Source organism: Centruroides sculpturatus, unplaced genomic scaffold, assembly GCF_000671375.1.
Source record: "Centruroides sculpturatus isolate CEXI.00-Female unplaced genomic scaffold, Cexi_2.0 scaffold1326, whole genome shotgun sequence".
In the NCBI taxonomy this organism is placed as follows: Eukaryota; Metazoa; Arthropoda; class Arachnida; order Scorpiones; family Buthidae; genus Centruroides; species Centruroides sculpturatus.
Window position 1 is genome coordinate 201,880 of NW_019385907.1, and position 18,491 is coordinate 220,370.

At 37.0% G+C, this 18,491-nt stretch overlaps 1 protein-coding gene across 1 annotated transcript; it reads right to left on the reverse strand.

Annotated features, from left to right (window-relative positions):
* Window positions 1-202: 202 nt before the first annotated feature.
* On the reverse strand, window positions 203-16,000 carry LOC111612513 (protein obstructor-E-like). Its single transcript, XM_023353745.1, has 6 exons — window positions 15,996-16,000; window positions 3,314-3,370; window positions 1,515-1,724; window positions 879-1,085; window positions 638-806; window positions 203-543 (listed from the first exon to the last, which is right to left on the reverse strand). The coding sequence occupies exons 2-6, from the start codon at window positions 3,363-3,365 to the stop codon at window positions 531-533; spliced, it is 651 nt and encodes a 216-aa protein (XP_023209513.1). The 5' UTR covers window positions 3,366-3,370; window positions 15,996-16,000; the 3' UTR covers window positions 203-530.
* Window positions 16,001-18,491: the final 2,491 nt, after the last annotated feature.

Genomic DNA, 18,491 nt, shown 5'->3' on the forward strand with positions numbered 1-18,491 from the left:
GACTCAATTTAGATGTCAGACACTCCACAAAACCCCACGTAGGGGGTTAGTCAGGCGCGAACCCACGACCAGTGTTATCTACTCGGCCGACAACTGATGGGCTCTTAAAACTGAAATTTTCTTTTATATAAATTGTTTTTTTTTTATAAATTTATACTTTTAATAAGCAACGATATTAATGTTTTAAAATAGACTTCTAAAATTTTTTAAAATAATTTTTATAAGCTTTATTTCATAACATTATTATACTTCGCTTGGGCTATATTACAGTTTTCGAATATAGATTATAAGCTTATACAATACGAAACAGTCGATAACAAGTGAAGATAACGAAAGGCAAAATCCATTAGCAATATAAAATTTACAAAGTACGCCCGAACTTTGTAGTTTAGAAATTTTCCACGTTTGACATAACTTTCGTTGATGAAACACTTCGTACATTTCCGCTTTGAGGAATGAGTTGTTTGTAAGTTTAACTATTCATAAATTATTCAGAATATTAAACTAGATTCCTCGATACTTCCAATTGTTTAAGCTACGAGGCTGAAAGAATAAATAAATAAATAAGACAAATATAAAATTCTATAAATAATAATAATAATAATAATAGAATTAATAGATGGATTATCTTCTTTACCACGTTGCCTGCTCTTTATCCAAACAAGATTTCTTGACAATATCAAACAGCTGATTAACGGGACAGTCGAGAAGGACCGGTATACTGTTCCTACACAACCAGAACTTAGCGCAGTTTCTAGAAAATGGGAACAACCCCCTGACAGAAGGACAACGGAATGCCAATTCGTCTGCAAAAGATTACGCGTTTAGAAATATTAAAATATAGATAAGAATTAAGAATCTCAGTTTAAAGTTTAAACCTTGAGGTGTTGGTGGAGCGACCGTAACTACATCTCTTCCGTAACATTTCACACGATCTAAATGATCGCATACTGATATGGTTGGGTTGAATGCTGTTCCAGGAGCACACTGTTTCCTTACGGGCTTGCCGAAAACACATTCGATAAAGGAAAAACAGTCGTACGGATCAAGAAAAGTGCCGAATTGTCGAGGACAAAGTTGGCTACCTGTAAAAAAAAGTAGTAATAATAAAAAACATCTTTCTTTGTACAGTATATACGTGTTTGTTAGTTTCAAATTTTTCATGTAATTATCATTTTCCTCCCCTTCTTCATCTTCTAAAAACACTTCAAGTTTCAACAGCATTCAAATAATAATTTTTACTGTTTTTTTTGCTACTAATTATCCACCTATTTTTTTTTCTTTTTTGTTTAACACGTATCTTTCAATCCCACCCAAGTTATTCAAAGACGTTGCAAGGAAAAACGCTTTTAAGGATGTAACTTTTCATTAAAACTCGTAACATTTCTATTTATACAAAAGTTAAGAGAAGTTACGAGTATCTAAATCTTTGTTTATGTGTGTCTCGATTGATTAAACAAAGATTTCAAAGGTTAAAAAATACAAAAAAAAAAAGTTAAATTAACGATCCATACCGATGTGCCTTAATCTTCTACCACCACAGAACACGTTCCTAGGCCAATCGCAGACCAGGGTGACGGGATTAAATAACAAATCATCCGAACACTGTCGTGTATGAGCAATTCCATTCCAGCAATCGTAGTACTTGTCGCAATATTCTTCGTGAGGAAACTGACCTCTTTCTGAAAGGCACCCCTTGTGATGATGTACGCGATTCGAGCAAACTAAAAATAAGCAATATTTTTTAATTTTTTGTTTTAAATTTTCGAGTAGTATTTTGCACTTAACTTACTAAAGATGGTTTGGGTCGATAGGGAAGGCGATAAGATCGATAGATTTAGAAAAACAGGGTGGCCACCTTCTAACAGAAACCGTGTCTGCTTCTAAACTCCACCCAGTGTGTGAGCTAGCATGCCTGATGACAGCGAATGAAGGTCGAAATCCTCTCGTAGCATTCTTTATTATTATTTACTGTTTGGGTGTTTTATAATATAAAATGTTCGACTTCTTTTTCATTTTTCTTTTATTAATTTTTCGCATGACGTAATCGTATTATTATTATTATTCATTTTAAAGCAGAGAAAATACGTCAAACTGTATCGAATCAATGAAGAAATTTATCCTAATCTTGAGTACTTTTAAAACAATATTTTGTTATCTAATTTAGTATTTTTCTCCACCAATTTTAAAGAGTGACCCAAAAGTCGATTAACTGTTACGTCCTCTTATCTTCTAGTTAAATTTGCAAGCGCGAATTATTAATATTTATGCATTTTCAAAGTAATAAAACACTTAAATACGGTTAACTGACTTTTGGACCGTTCTGTATTGTTGACTCGCTTATGCTTTCGATTAATTTCTAGCATTGAACATTTATTTATACACCAATGCCAAGGTTTATATATTAAATAACACTAAACAAAATAGTAAAAGAAAAATGTAGAGAAATAAATAATAATAACAATAATAAACAATGAAACCTTCTTTTGTAACGGACGTAGTTTCACGCTACACAAGTATCTCGCATCAATGAATTACGTTTAAGAATATAGAAGTAAATTTAGCAATGTATTCTCCTTCCATTTCGTTTTACCTATGTATACGTGTATCGTAATCCCGAAAAATTTCGAAATTTCTTTCTAAAAAATATAATAAAAATCTTGGTTATGTAATTAGTTGCGTTTAACCTCTTTTAGCCTTTATCTTCTTCTTAAAATTATATATTCTTATCAAAAATCTTATTGTAATTTCTATGCCATTTTAAATCAGCCTACGTGCTTGCCTTATTTTTTAATACGAAACTTTAAGTATTTGCAACGGTTAACCGACTTCTGGACCACCCCGTTACGTGAAAAATCCTTTTGTATTAATAAAATGTTCGATAATACAATGCATTTAAATGGATTTTATAGTCTATAATTCCAAGAATAATCTTAGAAATGTTTTATTTTCTATTATATCCGCCTGCATTTCCTATGACAAATGAACCTGGGCATTATTATACGTCAAGTTAAGCAACTACAGCTTAGGGCCTCACTCTACGAGGTTACAGTTCAGGGCCTCTTACTTCTAAATTTATTTATAGTTGGTGCAGGGAAAGGGCCTCATATATTGTAGCTTACACCCCCTCCTACAGAAATACAGTACAAAAATAGCCATTTATGCATAAAAAATATTGAATTTTTGTGAAGTTACTCGCAGCGGTCTTATTAATTTCTCATTTTATAAGTAATAAAAATACAATTTATGACTTTTTGGTTAATATAAAATAATGAAATTAAATCAAAATAATTTACAAGTAAGTAGTACTCACTTATCTGTAATACAGTAGCTATTATCACAGTATGCAGCCACGTCCCATCCATGCTGACTGCATCCAAAGAATGGCAAGTAATATTTGTAGGTGGTGCTATTAACTTCACTTTTTATATTTTCACTGAATGGCTGGATTCTTCTTCACACGTTTCCTGAAACTTAAACCTAGCAAAACCATTGACAGATGATTGGGTGCTCGCGTGACTGACATTAAAGACTTTTCCCCCCTCCTCCGTAACGCAACATCGAATTCATCTTTAAATAATAATTAATTAATTTGTTTTTGACACGCTTATCTCCTCTATTAATTTATTAAATATTTATTTAATTTATACTTCTTTTTTATGTATTTTTAATCAACATGATCGAAAACAAGAGTGAAAGAATTTGCTGAATTGTTCGTTATATTGTGATTTAATCGGGTATTTTCTTTTTCGATCGTTTAATAACACTCATCCTCACACTTTTAGCTTATTACTCACACTTTTTATACCTTATTCACGCCACTTACAGTTAATTCAATCGCACTCACACCGGTTATAACTTATGCAATCATGTTCAAACTGCCTATAATTTATGTAAATACACTCACACTGTTTTTGTTTTACTTAATCACATGTACTGTACTGTACACTCACATTCACGCCGTTTAGAATTTATTTAATCACACTCACACTATTCATATAATTCTTAATCACATAAATAATGCGAGTGCTATAACTGTAGTCTAATTTACAAGCTATTTAACAAGCTGAACGAACTACAGTTTAGGGCCTCCATTCCATATAGTTTAAGGTTGTCTATTTTTTAAATTTATTATACTCAGAACCGAAAATGATACTTAATTAAAAACAGGAAAATAATTTAGTCATTATTATGGCATAAAAATGTTGTTTCTCATTTTAATGTATACAAATGAAAAATGTTACATAAAAACAGAACTAGACAAATCCGGTACCTTTTTTTTACTTTTCTATAGTTAAAACAATTTAGTAAAATTAAAAACAATTGGGTGAACTTAGAATATTGTTTCGTCTCCGAGAATATTTTTTTTTTTCGTGTTGTCTAAATTGTGCATAGTAAATAAGTAGAGGAGAAGGTGGTATTATGGAACCCCAATTACATTTTAGTGAATTATAAACAAGGTATCATAACTACACCCACATTTTTTGTGCGAAAAGGACTAGTAACTATTAAACTAAATGTTCCTAATTGGATTTTTCGCTAGTGTAACTATAAGTATGGTTTTTGAAGGCTATTGTACAAAAAGTCAGAAAGTAGGTTTAGAGAAAATTGGGTGGTAATATGGAACCTTGCTGTATATTTTCAAAAAATGCTTTAACGTAGCCAAAAACAAATAGGAAAATACAAAAAATTTTAAATAATTACAAAATTATTTACTCCAATGTATTTTATCACAAAAATGCCTTTATAATAAAAAAAAATATGACCTCCATCAACGATATATATTCCAACAGCTCTTTTTCGATATTCTCAGGAAGAATTGACTTTCTACCTAGTGTCATTTTCACAAATTGCTCCGGACGAATGTCTGCTTGCAAAGAGAGAGTTCGGAGAAGTTGAGTTCCATATTATTGTAAAAGCACCAATGGGGTCCGTATTTCGTGCGTCGCCATCTCGAATTAACTTATGTCTGTCAAGACCAAAATTTAAAAATCGTGAACATCACACAGATTAATATGTACCCCTAAGTCTCTGGAACGGAATACATGCACCAGTGAACCTACAACTACACAATTTATATTTTAAAAATAATTAAATTCACTTAGCATTCAAAACTTGCGAATTTTGAAAAAAACAAATTTGCTGATTCAATACGGACAACCGTTCAACTGAAGTAAAACGGATTTTCCCCTTGCTATGGATGTCTGCCTAGTTCAGTTCAGCCACAATCCGCTACAGTTCGCCTTTATTATCAATTCGAAATGGGGTGGTTCCATAATACCACCTTCTCCTCTATATTGTAAATGCCTGTACAGGTAGGTGCACTTCGTTTACTATACGTAGGCGAACCATTTTAAGCTATAACGGACATGTGATACAACGAAGTCGTCGATTAATTCCAAGACCAATAAACATTGCTCCATTCCGCACAAAAGAGTAGTATTCGACACATGAAACTAGTCGAAAAGAAAACTGAACTTTGTTATCTCCCAACCTCAAACTAACACTTTTTCTAGAATAAAATGGAATTAAATAATACATTGTTACTCGAAAATACTCTTAGTCAATCATCAAACCTTATTTTATAGTTCTATTGAAACAAATGACCGTTTCAAAAAAAACTTTTGTATTCACACAGACTTAGTTTTTGTAGCGATTTTTGGTTAATACTTNGCAGGAGCCCTGCAATGGCCAGTAAGGCATCGGTGGAGGTGGTCCGATACGCCTTTGTAATAGCAATCAGGGCAGCCCTTTGGGCAGAGAGAAGTTTCCACCTATGGTGAACTTTGAGGGTGGTGTACCCCATTCCTCGGCCCCATACGTGAGAATGGGTTCGACCACTGCTTTATATATAAGGGTACAGTTCCTGGGGCATAACCCCCAGGTGTTCCGAGCGATGCTGCGAAGGAAGCATCGCTCGGAACACCTGCTATTAACCTTGATGGCTTTATTGTACACCTGGTGAAAATGATCGGTCGAGATAAGCTTGGGGTCCAAAGTAAGCCCCGAGTACTGAAGCTTTTCCTTGCACTTAATCCTGCTGCCTCCAATCCTGATGGTAGGCTTTTTCTTTAGGATGTTATCCTTCGGGAAAACCATGCACCTACTTTTTTCATGGTTAATAATCAGCTTATGGCTTGTGCTCCAGCTCTCAACCCTTTCCAGGAACTTGTTGGTGTACCCCTGAAGCACCTCCTGATTTTGGTGGAAAAGCAGCACGACGGTGTCATCCGCATAACCTTGGATATATGGGCTCCCCTCCGTCTGAGAACTAACGTTGAGGTTGAGGAGGCTGTTATAGAGGATTGTCCAGAGGAGCAGCCCCAATATGGAGCCATGCGGGCAGCCCCGGTTGATGGGGGTGCAATAAAGAGTGTGTCCCTGATTGGTGGCCCACGCATACCTATCAGAGAGGTAGCTCTGAATGAGGTTGAAAAGGTTCTGTGGGCAGCTGTCCTTACCCAGCTTATAGAGAATAGCCAGCCACCAGGCGATTGAAGGCCCCTTTGTAGTCCATAGACACCATAAGGGTGTGCTTCCCCCTCTGTTTGGCCGTCCGAATGTAGTCGAGGGCCTTCCCCACCGCGTGGTGGGTCGACTTGTGTTTCCTAAACCCGAATTGGGCCTCATGGAGCCCGTTGCAAGATTGCAAATGAGAAAGAATCCTATTTCCCATTAGGGAATCAAGGACCTTGCCAATGACAGAGAGAAGAGAGATGGGACGGAAGTCAGAGACTTCAGCCGGAGTATTATCTTTCTTCTTCGGAATACACCTGACAACAGCCTCCTTCCAGTCCCTGGGGAAGTACCCCTGGTTGAAGCAGGAGTTATAGAGAACCAGTAAGGTTGTAGGAATTGGCTGATAGGCATGCTGGGCCATCTTTCAGTTGATGGCATCCCCTCCCGGGGCTTTCCTTTTCTTGATTTGTTGGAATTCCTTCTTCATTTCATGGGGGTAAAGGGGGGTCCATAATGTTATTCTGATAGTGTTTCCCGTATTCCCTGATGTGGTGTTGCTCCTCACTGTCCTCTGCCGGGTCATCCTGTGGGAACAGCTCATCGAAAATAGCTCTATAAGTGTCCTGTGGCTTGGTGGTCTACCTGTTGGGAGTACTGACGGTCTCTGGTATGTCTAGGGTTTTCCGCTTCTTGAAAACCACGTAAAACGAGATGTCCCAAGGGCTCTTATTACTGACCTCTGTACACAGCTTCTCCCACGATGTAGTCCTGGCCCTATTTATCATCGTCTTATACTCCCTAAAGAGGATGAGATAGCTCTCCTTATGGGCTTGCCTAGAAACGGGATCCGTACTCCGCTGGTATTTTTTCCTAGCTCTCCAGACCCTTTTACGTTTATCAGAGAGCTGTTGCTACCATGGGGCCGAGGGCCGCTTCGGCTTGACCCTGGTAGAAAGGAAGAAGGCTCGTTTGATTGTCTCTTGTAGGTTCAGAACCATTTGGTCAATCTTCCAGGTGGAGTCCAAGTTGCGCAGGCAACTCCAGTCCCACTGACGTTTAACCAGCTCCTCAAAGCTGCCCCAGTCCGTTTGGTTAACAATTATCAGGTTCTTCCTACACTGATGGTATTCAACCGTAGTGAGGATGTAGGCGTGGTCACTTGTAGAGGTGTAGTCAGTGTTCAGATGGGCCAGAGTAAAGGGGGTAAAGGGGGTAAAGGGGAAGATGGTTGGAGAAGGTGGGCAGGCTACTGGAGTTAAGGTAAACAAGTTCCAAATCGGACATGAGGCCCATGACCTCCCGACCCCTCGAGTCCTCCGAGGGACTATACCAAATGGGCGACTTTGCGTTGAAGTCCCCACACACCAACTTGAGGCCCGGGGGAGCCCCTGGTAAATTCCTTTGATCTCCTGAAGCAGGGGGGCAATGTCCTCTGAAGGTGGACAGTAGACGTTGATAATGTGAAGACACGTAGCGCTGAGGTTCACACTGATGGTAGTGATGAGAGGGGTGCAACCTTGGGCGATAACCTGGCAGTTGATATTCTTGTTGTAAATAATAAAGCCCATGAGAATTGTACCCTCTTGATTGCTGCCCGTGAGGGTATGCCCCCTACCAAGCAGAGCCACCTTCCCGTTTTGGGTATACGGTTCCTGGAACGCCAGAATGTCGATGTCGTGGTTCACCACCGTCTGGACAGTCGCTGAGGCCGCCGCTTTACATTTCTGCAAGTTAATTTGCAGTATGTTCGGCCAGTCCTTGTAAAACTTATGGTTGTCATCGAACGTGAGAGCAAGACGGGCCGTTTACAGAGGAAGTAACCACCTTAGGCATATTGTGTCTTATTTATCTGTAGCAGTTTTTGCCGTTTCAGTCTTGGGCAGCCCTTGTCAAAAGCGTTATGGTCAATGTTTATCTTTTTCTGATCCGGGGTCTCTTTGTTGTGTAGATGACAGTTTATGCACTTCGGGTCCTTAATCAGGTTCGGGCATTCCTTAAACTTATGCCTTTTGGAGCAGTGGCTGCACCGTTGCCTCTCCTCACAACTGTAGGAGGTGTGCCCGAAGCCACAGCAGTTGAAACACCAGATTACCGGTATATAGTCATCAACTCTAAGCGACAACCACCCCACAAAGATACGGCCGCTCTCCATGATGATGTTCCTTGTGTTCGGTGAAACCGTCATGATAACGTGTTTTGTTTCCGTTTCACCCCGTGGGCTAAAGCTACGGTCAACCCTGATTTGAGCAGGGCACTCCTCCTTTGTCATGTATAAATTCAAGCTGGGGTTCTGCTCGTATAAATTTTCGATCAGGGATTGATCTTCGATATTCTGGGGTACATTAAATACAATTATTTTAGGCATCCTCTTACTCCTTTGGGAAGCTTTTAATTTGTGTTTGAGCACCTCATTGTCCTGGATGGTCCCTTGCAGTTTGTCGGCATCGTTGCCATCCGTGGTTTGATGTCAAGGGTCCCGCTTGGAAGGGGACGAACTTGTAGGATTTTCACTCCCAACAGTTTATGTTTAATGCTGGCTTGTAATAGATCCATTATTTCTTCCGGAATAAGCCCCCTTCCCTCCGAGTTGGGGATGGCCGAGAAAGTTAAGCTATGATCGCTTTTATTGGGGTCCATGGAACCGCCCTTGTTCGCTGAATTGGCCGCAATGAGCTTAGCGGTAGCACTCCGAGGCAGGTGTTCCGCTTACGACCTCCAAGTAGGAGACTTCGCATTCCAGTGGGCTGGGCGGGGAATGGTATTTGGCCGCCTCCCTGAGGGCGAGGACCATCCCGAAGACCTGGTTGGCAACAGCGTGAAGTGCACAGCCGCCTCACGAGCCCGAGTGCGATCAGCTACTTTAATCATAAGATTACTTTCCATAGGGATGGCACTTAGAATTGCCTCCAAGCAGCTATTGGCAGAGGAAATGAGCTCCTCTTATGCAAAGCTGGTATTGAGAGGGTCACCCATCTTGGGATACTGAACGCTCCACCGAGCAAAACAGAAACCACGAAAATGAACCACAAAGGGAGTTGATCGAAGCGCCCCCTGAAACAAACCCTGCCCAAAGAAGGGCGAAAAAGAACAGCCCGATCGATATATAACACCGGCGGGTACGACAACCAGGGCCCGAGAAAACGGGCAAAAGCCTGCCGAATTAGGGTCAGTTAGGTCCAGGTGACCCGACCACGTAGCGAGGACAATGACCCCTAAGTCCTTTCTCTGGGCTGATTTAAAAAAAAAAAAACTGTGATAAAACTAGAACGAAAAAACCTATCTTAACGGAATTTTAACCGTGCGTGTATACCGCTGAGAGGAAAGAATTGCCCAGATATAAAGGACCCCGGAGGCCCGAAAGGCCCACACGCCGGCCCGAAAACAGAAAAATTCCAGACAAAATAAAACGAGAACGGATGACCGCAGATAAACAAAATAAACGGCGGATAAAAGCTATTTGCAAGCCGAATCGAACGATGTATAGAAAGCCCACTCACCGTCAGAAATAGCCCGGAAAAAAATTGCCGGCGAACCTGGAAATTCCGAGGTCCGTAGCTCCTAAACGGCTGATTTGATCCGAAAATTATATATAAGGGACAGGCGACGTTTTATTATTTTGAAACAAATTAATGTCATCGATACGAATTTAACGATTCACGGTTTATCTATTATTATTGTTCTAGAACTCTGAATTTCTAAATAAGTCTATTCTTTCAATAGTCTACTCTGTATNATTTATTAAAGATAAAGGCTATATTTCTATATAAACAAATAATAATACTTTATCATAGAAATCACAAATTTTATTTTATTTTTTAAAATTTTGATTAATTACAATGATATATGAAATATTACGTAATTTCACCGGACAGGAAATATTAAAAACGATTCTGTCTTACATATAAAGAACAGGGACGTTTTATTATTTTGAAACAAATTAATGTCATCGATACGAATTTAACGATTCACGGTTTATATATTATTATTGTTCTAGAACTCTGAATTTCTAAATAAGTCTATTCTTTCAATGGTACTACTCCGAATTATTATAGTACTATTTGTTTGTCGAAATGCCGCTACCCTGGCGATAACTTGCCATTAATAACATAACATCGAAATACTTAAATACGGTCGCGTTACTAATTGCAAATGTCTGATAAATTAAAAATAAAACTGAACTGAAATAAAAAAATATGTTCTTGAGAGTTAGTAATATTTGTATCATAAATGATGGAAATACATTAAATGTTTGATGGATTCATATTGTGAAGTTTAAAAGACAAATATTTTTCATTTTTCAACATGCAGATTCTTTAATAAATTCACTAAGTTAAAGGTTAAAAGATATTTCTCCGAGTAAGATTCTGATGTTTTTTTCATAACTAACTCGCAAGAACATATTTTTTCTATTCCAATACTAATCTACACAACAAAATAATACACATAAGAAAGCTTGTAATATATTACATAAATATTTTTATACAATCGAAAGATGGTAAAAAATAAATAATTGTGTAGTAGCAAACAATTGAAATATACTTTAACTGCATTCAATGTAGTACCTAAGAACGTTCCNTATATCGTTAAAAATTAGAAAATTAAGCCTCGTTTAAATACTGGCTCCCTTTCATGGTCGAATGAGTGTTGCCAGCTAAAACATGTAAAAATAATTTTAAAGTAGCCAAGACATAGCCAAATATTTTAGCGCCACATCACTAGCGGACATTTGAAATTTGCCGACTAGGACGGTAGGTTAACCGGGGTGTCGGTTAATCGGGGGTCGGATAATCGAGGCTCTACTGTATATCAAAATCTTATACAGAGAAACCTGTTTAACTTTTAACTTAGTGAATTTATTTAAATATTTGTATCATAAATGATGGAAATACATTAAATGTTTGATGGATTCATATTGTGAAGTTTAAAAGACAAATATTTTTCATTTTTCAACATGCAGATTCTTTAATAAATTCACTAAGTTAAAGGTTAAAAAATATTTCTCCGAGTAAGATTCTGATGTNTGTTGGCAGAGGAAATGAGCTCCTCTTCCGCAAAGCTGATATTGAGAGGATCGCCCATCTTGGGATACCGAACCCTCCGCCGAGCAAAACAGAAACCACGAAAATAAACCACAAAGGGAGTTGATCGAAGTGCCCCCTGAAACAAACCCTGCCCAAAGAAGAGCAAAAAAGGACGGCCCGATCGATATATAGTCCCGGCGGGTACGACAACCAGGGCCCGAGAAAACGGGCGAAAAGCCTGCCGAATTAGGGTCAGTAAGGTCCAGGTGACCCGACCACGTGGCGAAGTCAATGGCCTTTAAGTTCTTTGTCTGGGCCGATTTTAAAAAAGACGTGATAAAACGAGAACGAAAGAACCTATCTTAACGGAATTTTTACCGTGCGTGTATACCGCTGAGAGGAAAGAATTGCCCAGTTATAAAGGACCCCGGAGGCCCGAAAGGCCCGCACGCCGGCCCGAAAACAGAAAACTTCCGGACAAAATAAAACGAGCTATTTGCAAAATAAAAAGCTATTTGCAAGCCGAATCGAACGATGTATACAAAGCCCACTCACCGTCGGAAATAGCCCGGAAAAAACCGCCGGCGAACCTGGAAATTCCGAGGGCCGTAGCTCTTAAATGGCTGATCCGATCCGAAAATTCCACATATTGTACGGGAGCCCTCGACGAGACGAACCGAATGGTATATAATAATCCACAGGCTGACTAAAAATAACGCCGATGAGACGACCGAAAAGCAGAGCACACACAACACACAACCTAACGGTATCGCGACACGTGGTCCTTTTTTTTATTGTTCGCACAGGGGACTACAGTTCGGGGGGTTGCCACCCCTTCATTCAGAGGGTAAATTTTACCATTGGGACTTTAACGGAACTGTACAGTACAGCCTTATTGATAGAAACAAAAAAGTCAAAGGAACCGTGCCTCATGGAAATTTCTAAAGAACACCTACTAGGGGGCTTCCCGGGCTACTAGTTTATTAATATAAAACGAATATATACAGCAACTTTACCTAAAATACAATAGAATGAATTTAGGTTTTGTTTTACATAAACCTAAAAGTGGGAAAACTAACCAAAAACAAACACTGGGAGTTCGGTCGTGGGCTCTGACAGGCTGGCCACGTGGAGTTTTCCGGGTTTTCTCCATGTCTATAATGCCTAAATAGAGGCTAGTTTTCCTTAAAAAGACCGAAAAGGCATCCCCTAGGCAGATCGCCCAAGTGTTGCGTTGCCATAACTTAACAAACTAAACAAACAATTTATCTTTGTACGGCCGGATGGCCGAGAGGTAAAGTTGGCAGTTTACACTTTCTGGGGGACGGGTCGAAAAATCTCCGGGATGTTTTCGGGGTTGGTCCGTTTGGATATGTCGAGCCCCGTTGTGGGCCTCGCCGAATTATAATAGGCTTGCTAAGAGAGGCCCTCTCAGTGCCCACTGAACAGAAAGAGTTCTAAAGAAAATTCAACTTCGAAATATAATAATCGAAATTATTCAACTTTAGTAAATAAACTCCATTAACAGTTTTTTAAAAATTTCAAAGTTAATCCCATTCTTCGTACAATTTACAAACTTCGTTTAGAACAACACTATCCGTTTCAAAACAAATCGCAAACAAATCTTGCTAAGACGTTCTTCTCCCAAGTTTAAAGTTCTAAAAACTCAATTAACGCATTTGTTCAGGATCATACGAGACAATGGAATCGGTAAACATTTCATACACAGTAAATATCCAGGAGTGCATCTTGGGAGTCCATACAATCTCTTAACATAGTAGGAAATACTATATCCAAAATCTCCCCTCCTGAAACCCTTACAGCTCAGAGGCATAGAGAAGAGAGGAGTCTACAACTGCATTAAATTTCTTTAACTGCTCCTTCAAATTACGCAATTTCGCAAAGTTACACATTTGTATAATTTTATCCGTCTTCATCTCAGCATTAATTCTACAAGTCCTCAGACGAGTATTAATTAAAATTAGCATTGCTTTTAAAGGTCACATCTAAATACTTATATTGTGAAACAACCGATATGGGAACATCACTAAAACACCATTTATCAAACTTAGAACTATTGCCACCATTTCGAAAAACAACAATTTTAGATTTTGTAAGATTCGATTGTAGAGGTTTAAACCATTATATTTATCCAAAAGGTCGATCGGCACCCGTAACGACATCTTCGATACAGCCACAATTACCACATCATCCACATACGCTATTATTGCATTCGGCCCATATTGATAATGATGGTGTCAATATTACATTGACTCCATCGACGTGAATGACTTCTAATTTGTAATTATTAATACAGTTAATAAATCATTTAAATATAAACTAGAAAGAATGGGGCTCAAAATATATCCCTGTCTAACACTCTTGTTTGAAAAAAGAAGAGGATTCGCTGTTCTCAGCCTATTTAATACTAAATTAACATACGAGCCATAATATAACTGTACAAGCAAGTAAACAAATTTAAATCTTAACCCAAAATTTAACAATTTCTTTCATAATAAATTCCTGTCAATGGTATCAAATGCTGATGCTAAATCTACAAAAGAAATGCATATACCTTTCGCCGTTTCCTTCTTAATGTCTTAATCGCATACAGAATGAAAATTTTTTCAACGGTCGAATAACCTGCACGAAAACCAGTCTAATTCTTTCACATAATATCTGTCATGTTCAACCAACTTATTAACCTATAACACAGCACAACAACGAAATGCCTCTGTAACTTTTAGGCACGAACTTCGAACCACTCTTGTGTACCGAAATCAATAAAAAACTCTTTCATTCTTCCAGGATAACATTAGTTCTCAACGCCTTATTTACTTCAGAAATAAGGAAATTTATCGATGGGTAACATCTTGAACTTTCTCTGATTCACAGGAAAAGGGGAGGGTTCCTTCCAAAATGAAAGCTCTAAGAGTGAGAGAAACGAACCGTGGACATCCATCATTGGTACCCTGACTTGTATTGGATTACAGGTGGAGGTCACCTCTTGTCCAGGCTTTTCGTCACGAATCTCATGTCGTTAGCCGTGCGCCGTTTAACCATGTAAATAATTAATATGACGATTTTAGTCTCTGTAATTTTGCTGTATATTAGTTAATATGACTAAAATCGTCATATTAACTAATATACAGCAAAACCATTTATATATATCAGTGATTCTCAAACTTTTTTGATCCACCACCCCCTTTGTTCCATAAAGTTATACCCAACGCCCCCTAACCCATTTTCTCTTGTGTGAGAAAAAGATTGGAAATATTCTTAGGAAAACTTTTCTATGAATCTCATACTTTGTGCCCTTACTGTACATTGTTCTCATCATCTGGAAACCATTAAACGCAATGTTTCCTCTTATCAGCCCCAATTTTGCCTTTGGTCACCGTTCAATACCCTGCCTCTATCATAGATCTATTCGTCGCGCCAGAAGGGGGCGTTATTGCTTACTTTGAGAAACGCTGAGCTAAAATAAAAGTTAATGTGTTAGAAATATTCAAGTTGTGACCTTCAATAAAAAATGAAAAATATATAAAATGTCAACATTTTATATATATTCCGTCGAATTTTTATATATAGAATTTGTCTGCCGTCGCCCCTCTATATTTCTTTAACGCCCCCCAATTCTCTTTGAGCCTTCTACTGCCCCCCTGAAAGCCTCCAGCGCCCACAAGGGGGCGTTATCGCCCACTTTGAGAAACGCTGATACATATCATGTAAATAAGTTCATTGTTGTTCCGCCTTACGTTTGATACATCGATCTCATAATGGAAGAATGAGATAAGTAGTCTCCTCAATCAAAACAAAGGTTCTCACACTACATCCTCTGGTAACGAATGAAATAATTGTAAAACTTTCTGGGCGTGAATAAGAGTAAACATTAAGATGGATAACTTGACTACTCAATCTACCTTCGTATCGAAATTTGGAACTTATACGGAGTTATTTTAATATTAAATAATCAAGAATGTTTTTTGTAATTCGTTCGAATTCTTTTATTTTTCATTTGCGGTTGTCACAGGGTAGGATGAACAGTGCTCACATTAAAAAACTGGATGCCCAACTAAATGCTACTCTACGTATCATAACAGGTACTATTAAATCAACTCCTATTCACTGGTTACCTATTTTGAGCCATATCCCTCCATCTGCACTCCGAAGGGACAGCACTTTGCTCAGGGAATATAGGAAAATATTGTCTAACCCACAACTTCCGATNCAAGAAAACGAAGAACGTTATGTTATAAATAGAGGACCGTCTACCTGGTTTAAATTAAGTTTTGATTACTGCATAAAGTATGCACGATAACAACGAATGTCGTGCTTGAAAATTTCGATTATCTTTCGTTTTATCAAATTACATGTAGAATAAAATCCTTTTAGAAACTTTCCAATTTGTCATTTAAATAAACTCTCATTACTTGTTACCAATATTTTTAATTTTGCCGAAAGCAATAACTGAGTGTTTTTTAGTATGCGTGTAACGTTTATTCAACGTATTACCTGAGATCGGATTTTGTACACACAAAACACCAAAAAGAAACAGTAAAAATTTCAATTTGAAAGTATATTGTTAGCACATATTAGAAAGCACTAATTAATTAACTTTGATAGTTTCTTACTCTTTTATTTTATATTTTCATTATAACAAATAGTGTAATATCGAAATTTGTTAACATTCTTCGAAGCTTCAAAGAATGTTACTTTCAGAACTGAATGAATGTAAAGAATGTAACAAATTTCAGAACTCCACATAATCAGGTCATGACTTCTGGCTCAAGAGGGAGAAGTACGCAGAGGACAACCTGATAGTACTGTACAAGTCCACAATTACATGTACATTTTTTAAACATATTTTCAAGAACCCTTAATAATACTGTTTGTAGTATTAGTACTTGTATTTTTTATTATATTTACTTTATGCTACTATTTTAACTTAAATTTACGTTACTATTATATCGTAGCATTACCTAGGTCTACGTTATAAATCTCCTATAAATATTCCGTAAATACCAATTGTCGTCTGTCTGTCCGTCCTTAATCTCGAGAAGGGTGTTAGATAGATAAACGTCGCGATGTGATGTGGAAACAGTAAGGACGGTAGGCCCTGATTATTTATATATGAAATTCCAGTGTAGATAGGAAGTCGCGTAAATTCAATTTAAATATATTTTCCCAGAATGGACTTAGGTAGATAATCGGCACGACACTGTTTTTATCTGATAAAGTGTAATGTACGAGTACAAGACACTACTAATGTGAGGTGAAGAGCATAGATTTTAAATTAAATAAAAAATCATAATTAAAAATTGCGACCCAAGACTGTAATAATGTCACAATTATTTTTGCTCGTTTTCGTTTATTTTCAGTTTGATATATTTGTTTAACATTAAATCGTTGTAGTTTAAAAATATTTTAATGAACACAAGAAATTCCGAAATTTCGAAGTTTTTTATATCGAACAACTGAAAATTCCTGACAAATACAGCATAGAAATGTACAATTTTAAAATTAAGAAACATTCAGCTAATGTGTCTTAAATATTTTTAAATAGATAATTTTATCGCAGTTTCACGAAATTACAGTTTTTAAGCTTTTCCTATTTAAATTAGATTTTACAGTATAATGGAAAATTATCAGACTTCTCTCCTGTTCCCATTAACCCAAGTTTCTCCCATCAAGTTCTATTGTCGAATCTTATTTTTTAAACTTTATTATTATATATTGTAATAATAATAATAACTTATATGTCTATTTTTTAAATTTATTATACTCAGAACCGAAAATGATACTTAATTAAAAACAGGAAAATAATTTAGTCATTATTATGGCATGAAAATGTTGTTTCTCATTTTAATGTATACAAATGAAAAATGTTACATAAAAACTGAACTAGACAAATCCGGTACCTTTTTTTTACTTTTCTATAGTTAGAACAATTTAGTAAAATTGAAAACAATTGGGTGAACTTAGAATATTGTTTCGTCTCCGAGAATATTTTTTTTTTTCGTGTTGTCTAAATTGTGCATAGTAAATAAGTAGAGGAGAAGGTGGTATTATGGAACCCCAATTACATTTTAGTGAATTATAAACAAGGTATCATAACTACACCCACATTTTTTGTGCGAAAAGGACTAGTAACTATTAAACTAAATGTTCCTAATTGGATTTTTCGCTAGTGTAACTATAAGTATGGTTTTTGAAGGCTATTGTACAAAAAGTCAGAAAGTAGGTTTAGAGAAAATTGGGTGGTAATATGGAACCTTGCTGTATATTTTCAAAAAATGCTTTAACGTAGCCAAAAACAAATAGGAAAATACAAAAAATTTTAAATAATTACAAAATTATTTACTCCAATGTATTTTATCGCAAAAAAATGCTTTTATAATAGAAAAATATGACCTCCATCAACAATATATATTCCAGCATCTCTTTTTCGATATTCTCGAGAAGAATTGACTTTCTATCTAGTGTCTTTTTCACAAATTGCTCAGGACGAATGTCTGCTTGCAAAGAGAGAGTTCGGAGGAGTTGAGTTAAATATTACTGTAAAAGCACCAATGGGGTCCGTATTTCACGCGTCGCCATCTCGAATTAACTTATGTCTGTCAAGACCAAAATTTAAAAAACGTGAACATCACACAGATTAATATGTACCCCTAAGTCTCTGGAATGGAATACATGCNATACTGTTTGTAGTATTAGTACTTGTATTTTTTATTATATTTACTTTATGCTACTATTTTAACTTAAATTTACGTTACTATTATATCGTAGCATTACCTAGGTCTACGTTATAAATCTCCTATAAATATTCCGTAAATACCAATTGTCGTCTGTCTGTCCGTCCTTAATCTCGAGAAGGGTGTTAGATAGATAAACGTCGCGATGTGATGTGGAAACAGTAAGGACGGTAGGCCCTGATTATTTATATATGAAATTCCAGTGTAGATAGGAAGTCGCGTAAATTCAATTTAAATATATTTTCCCAGAATGGAC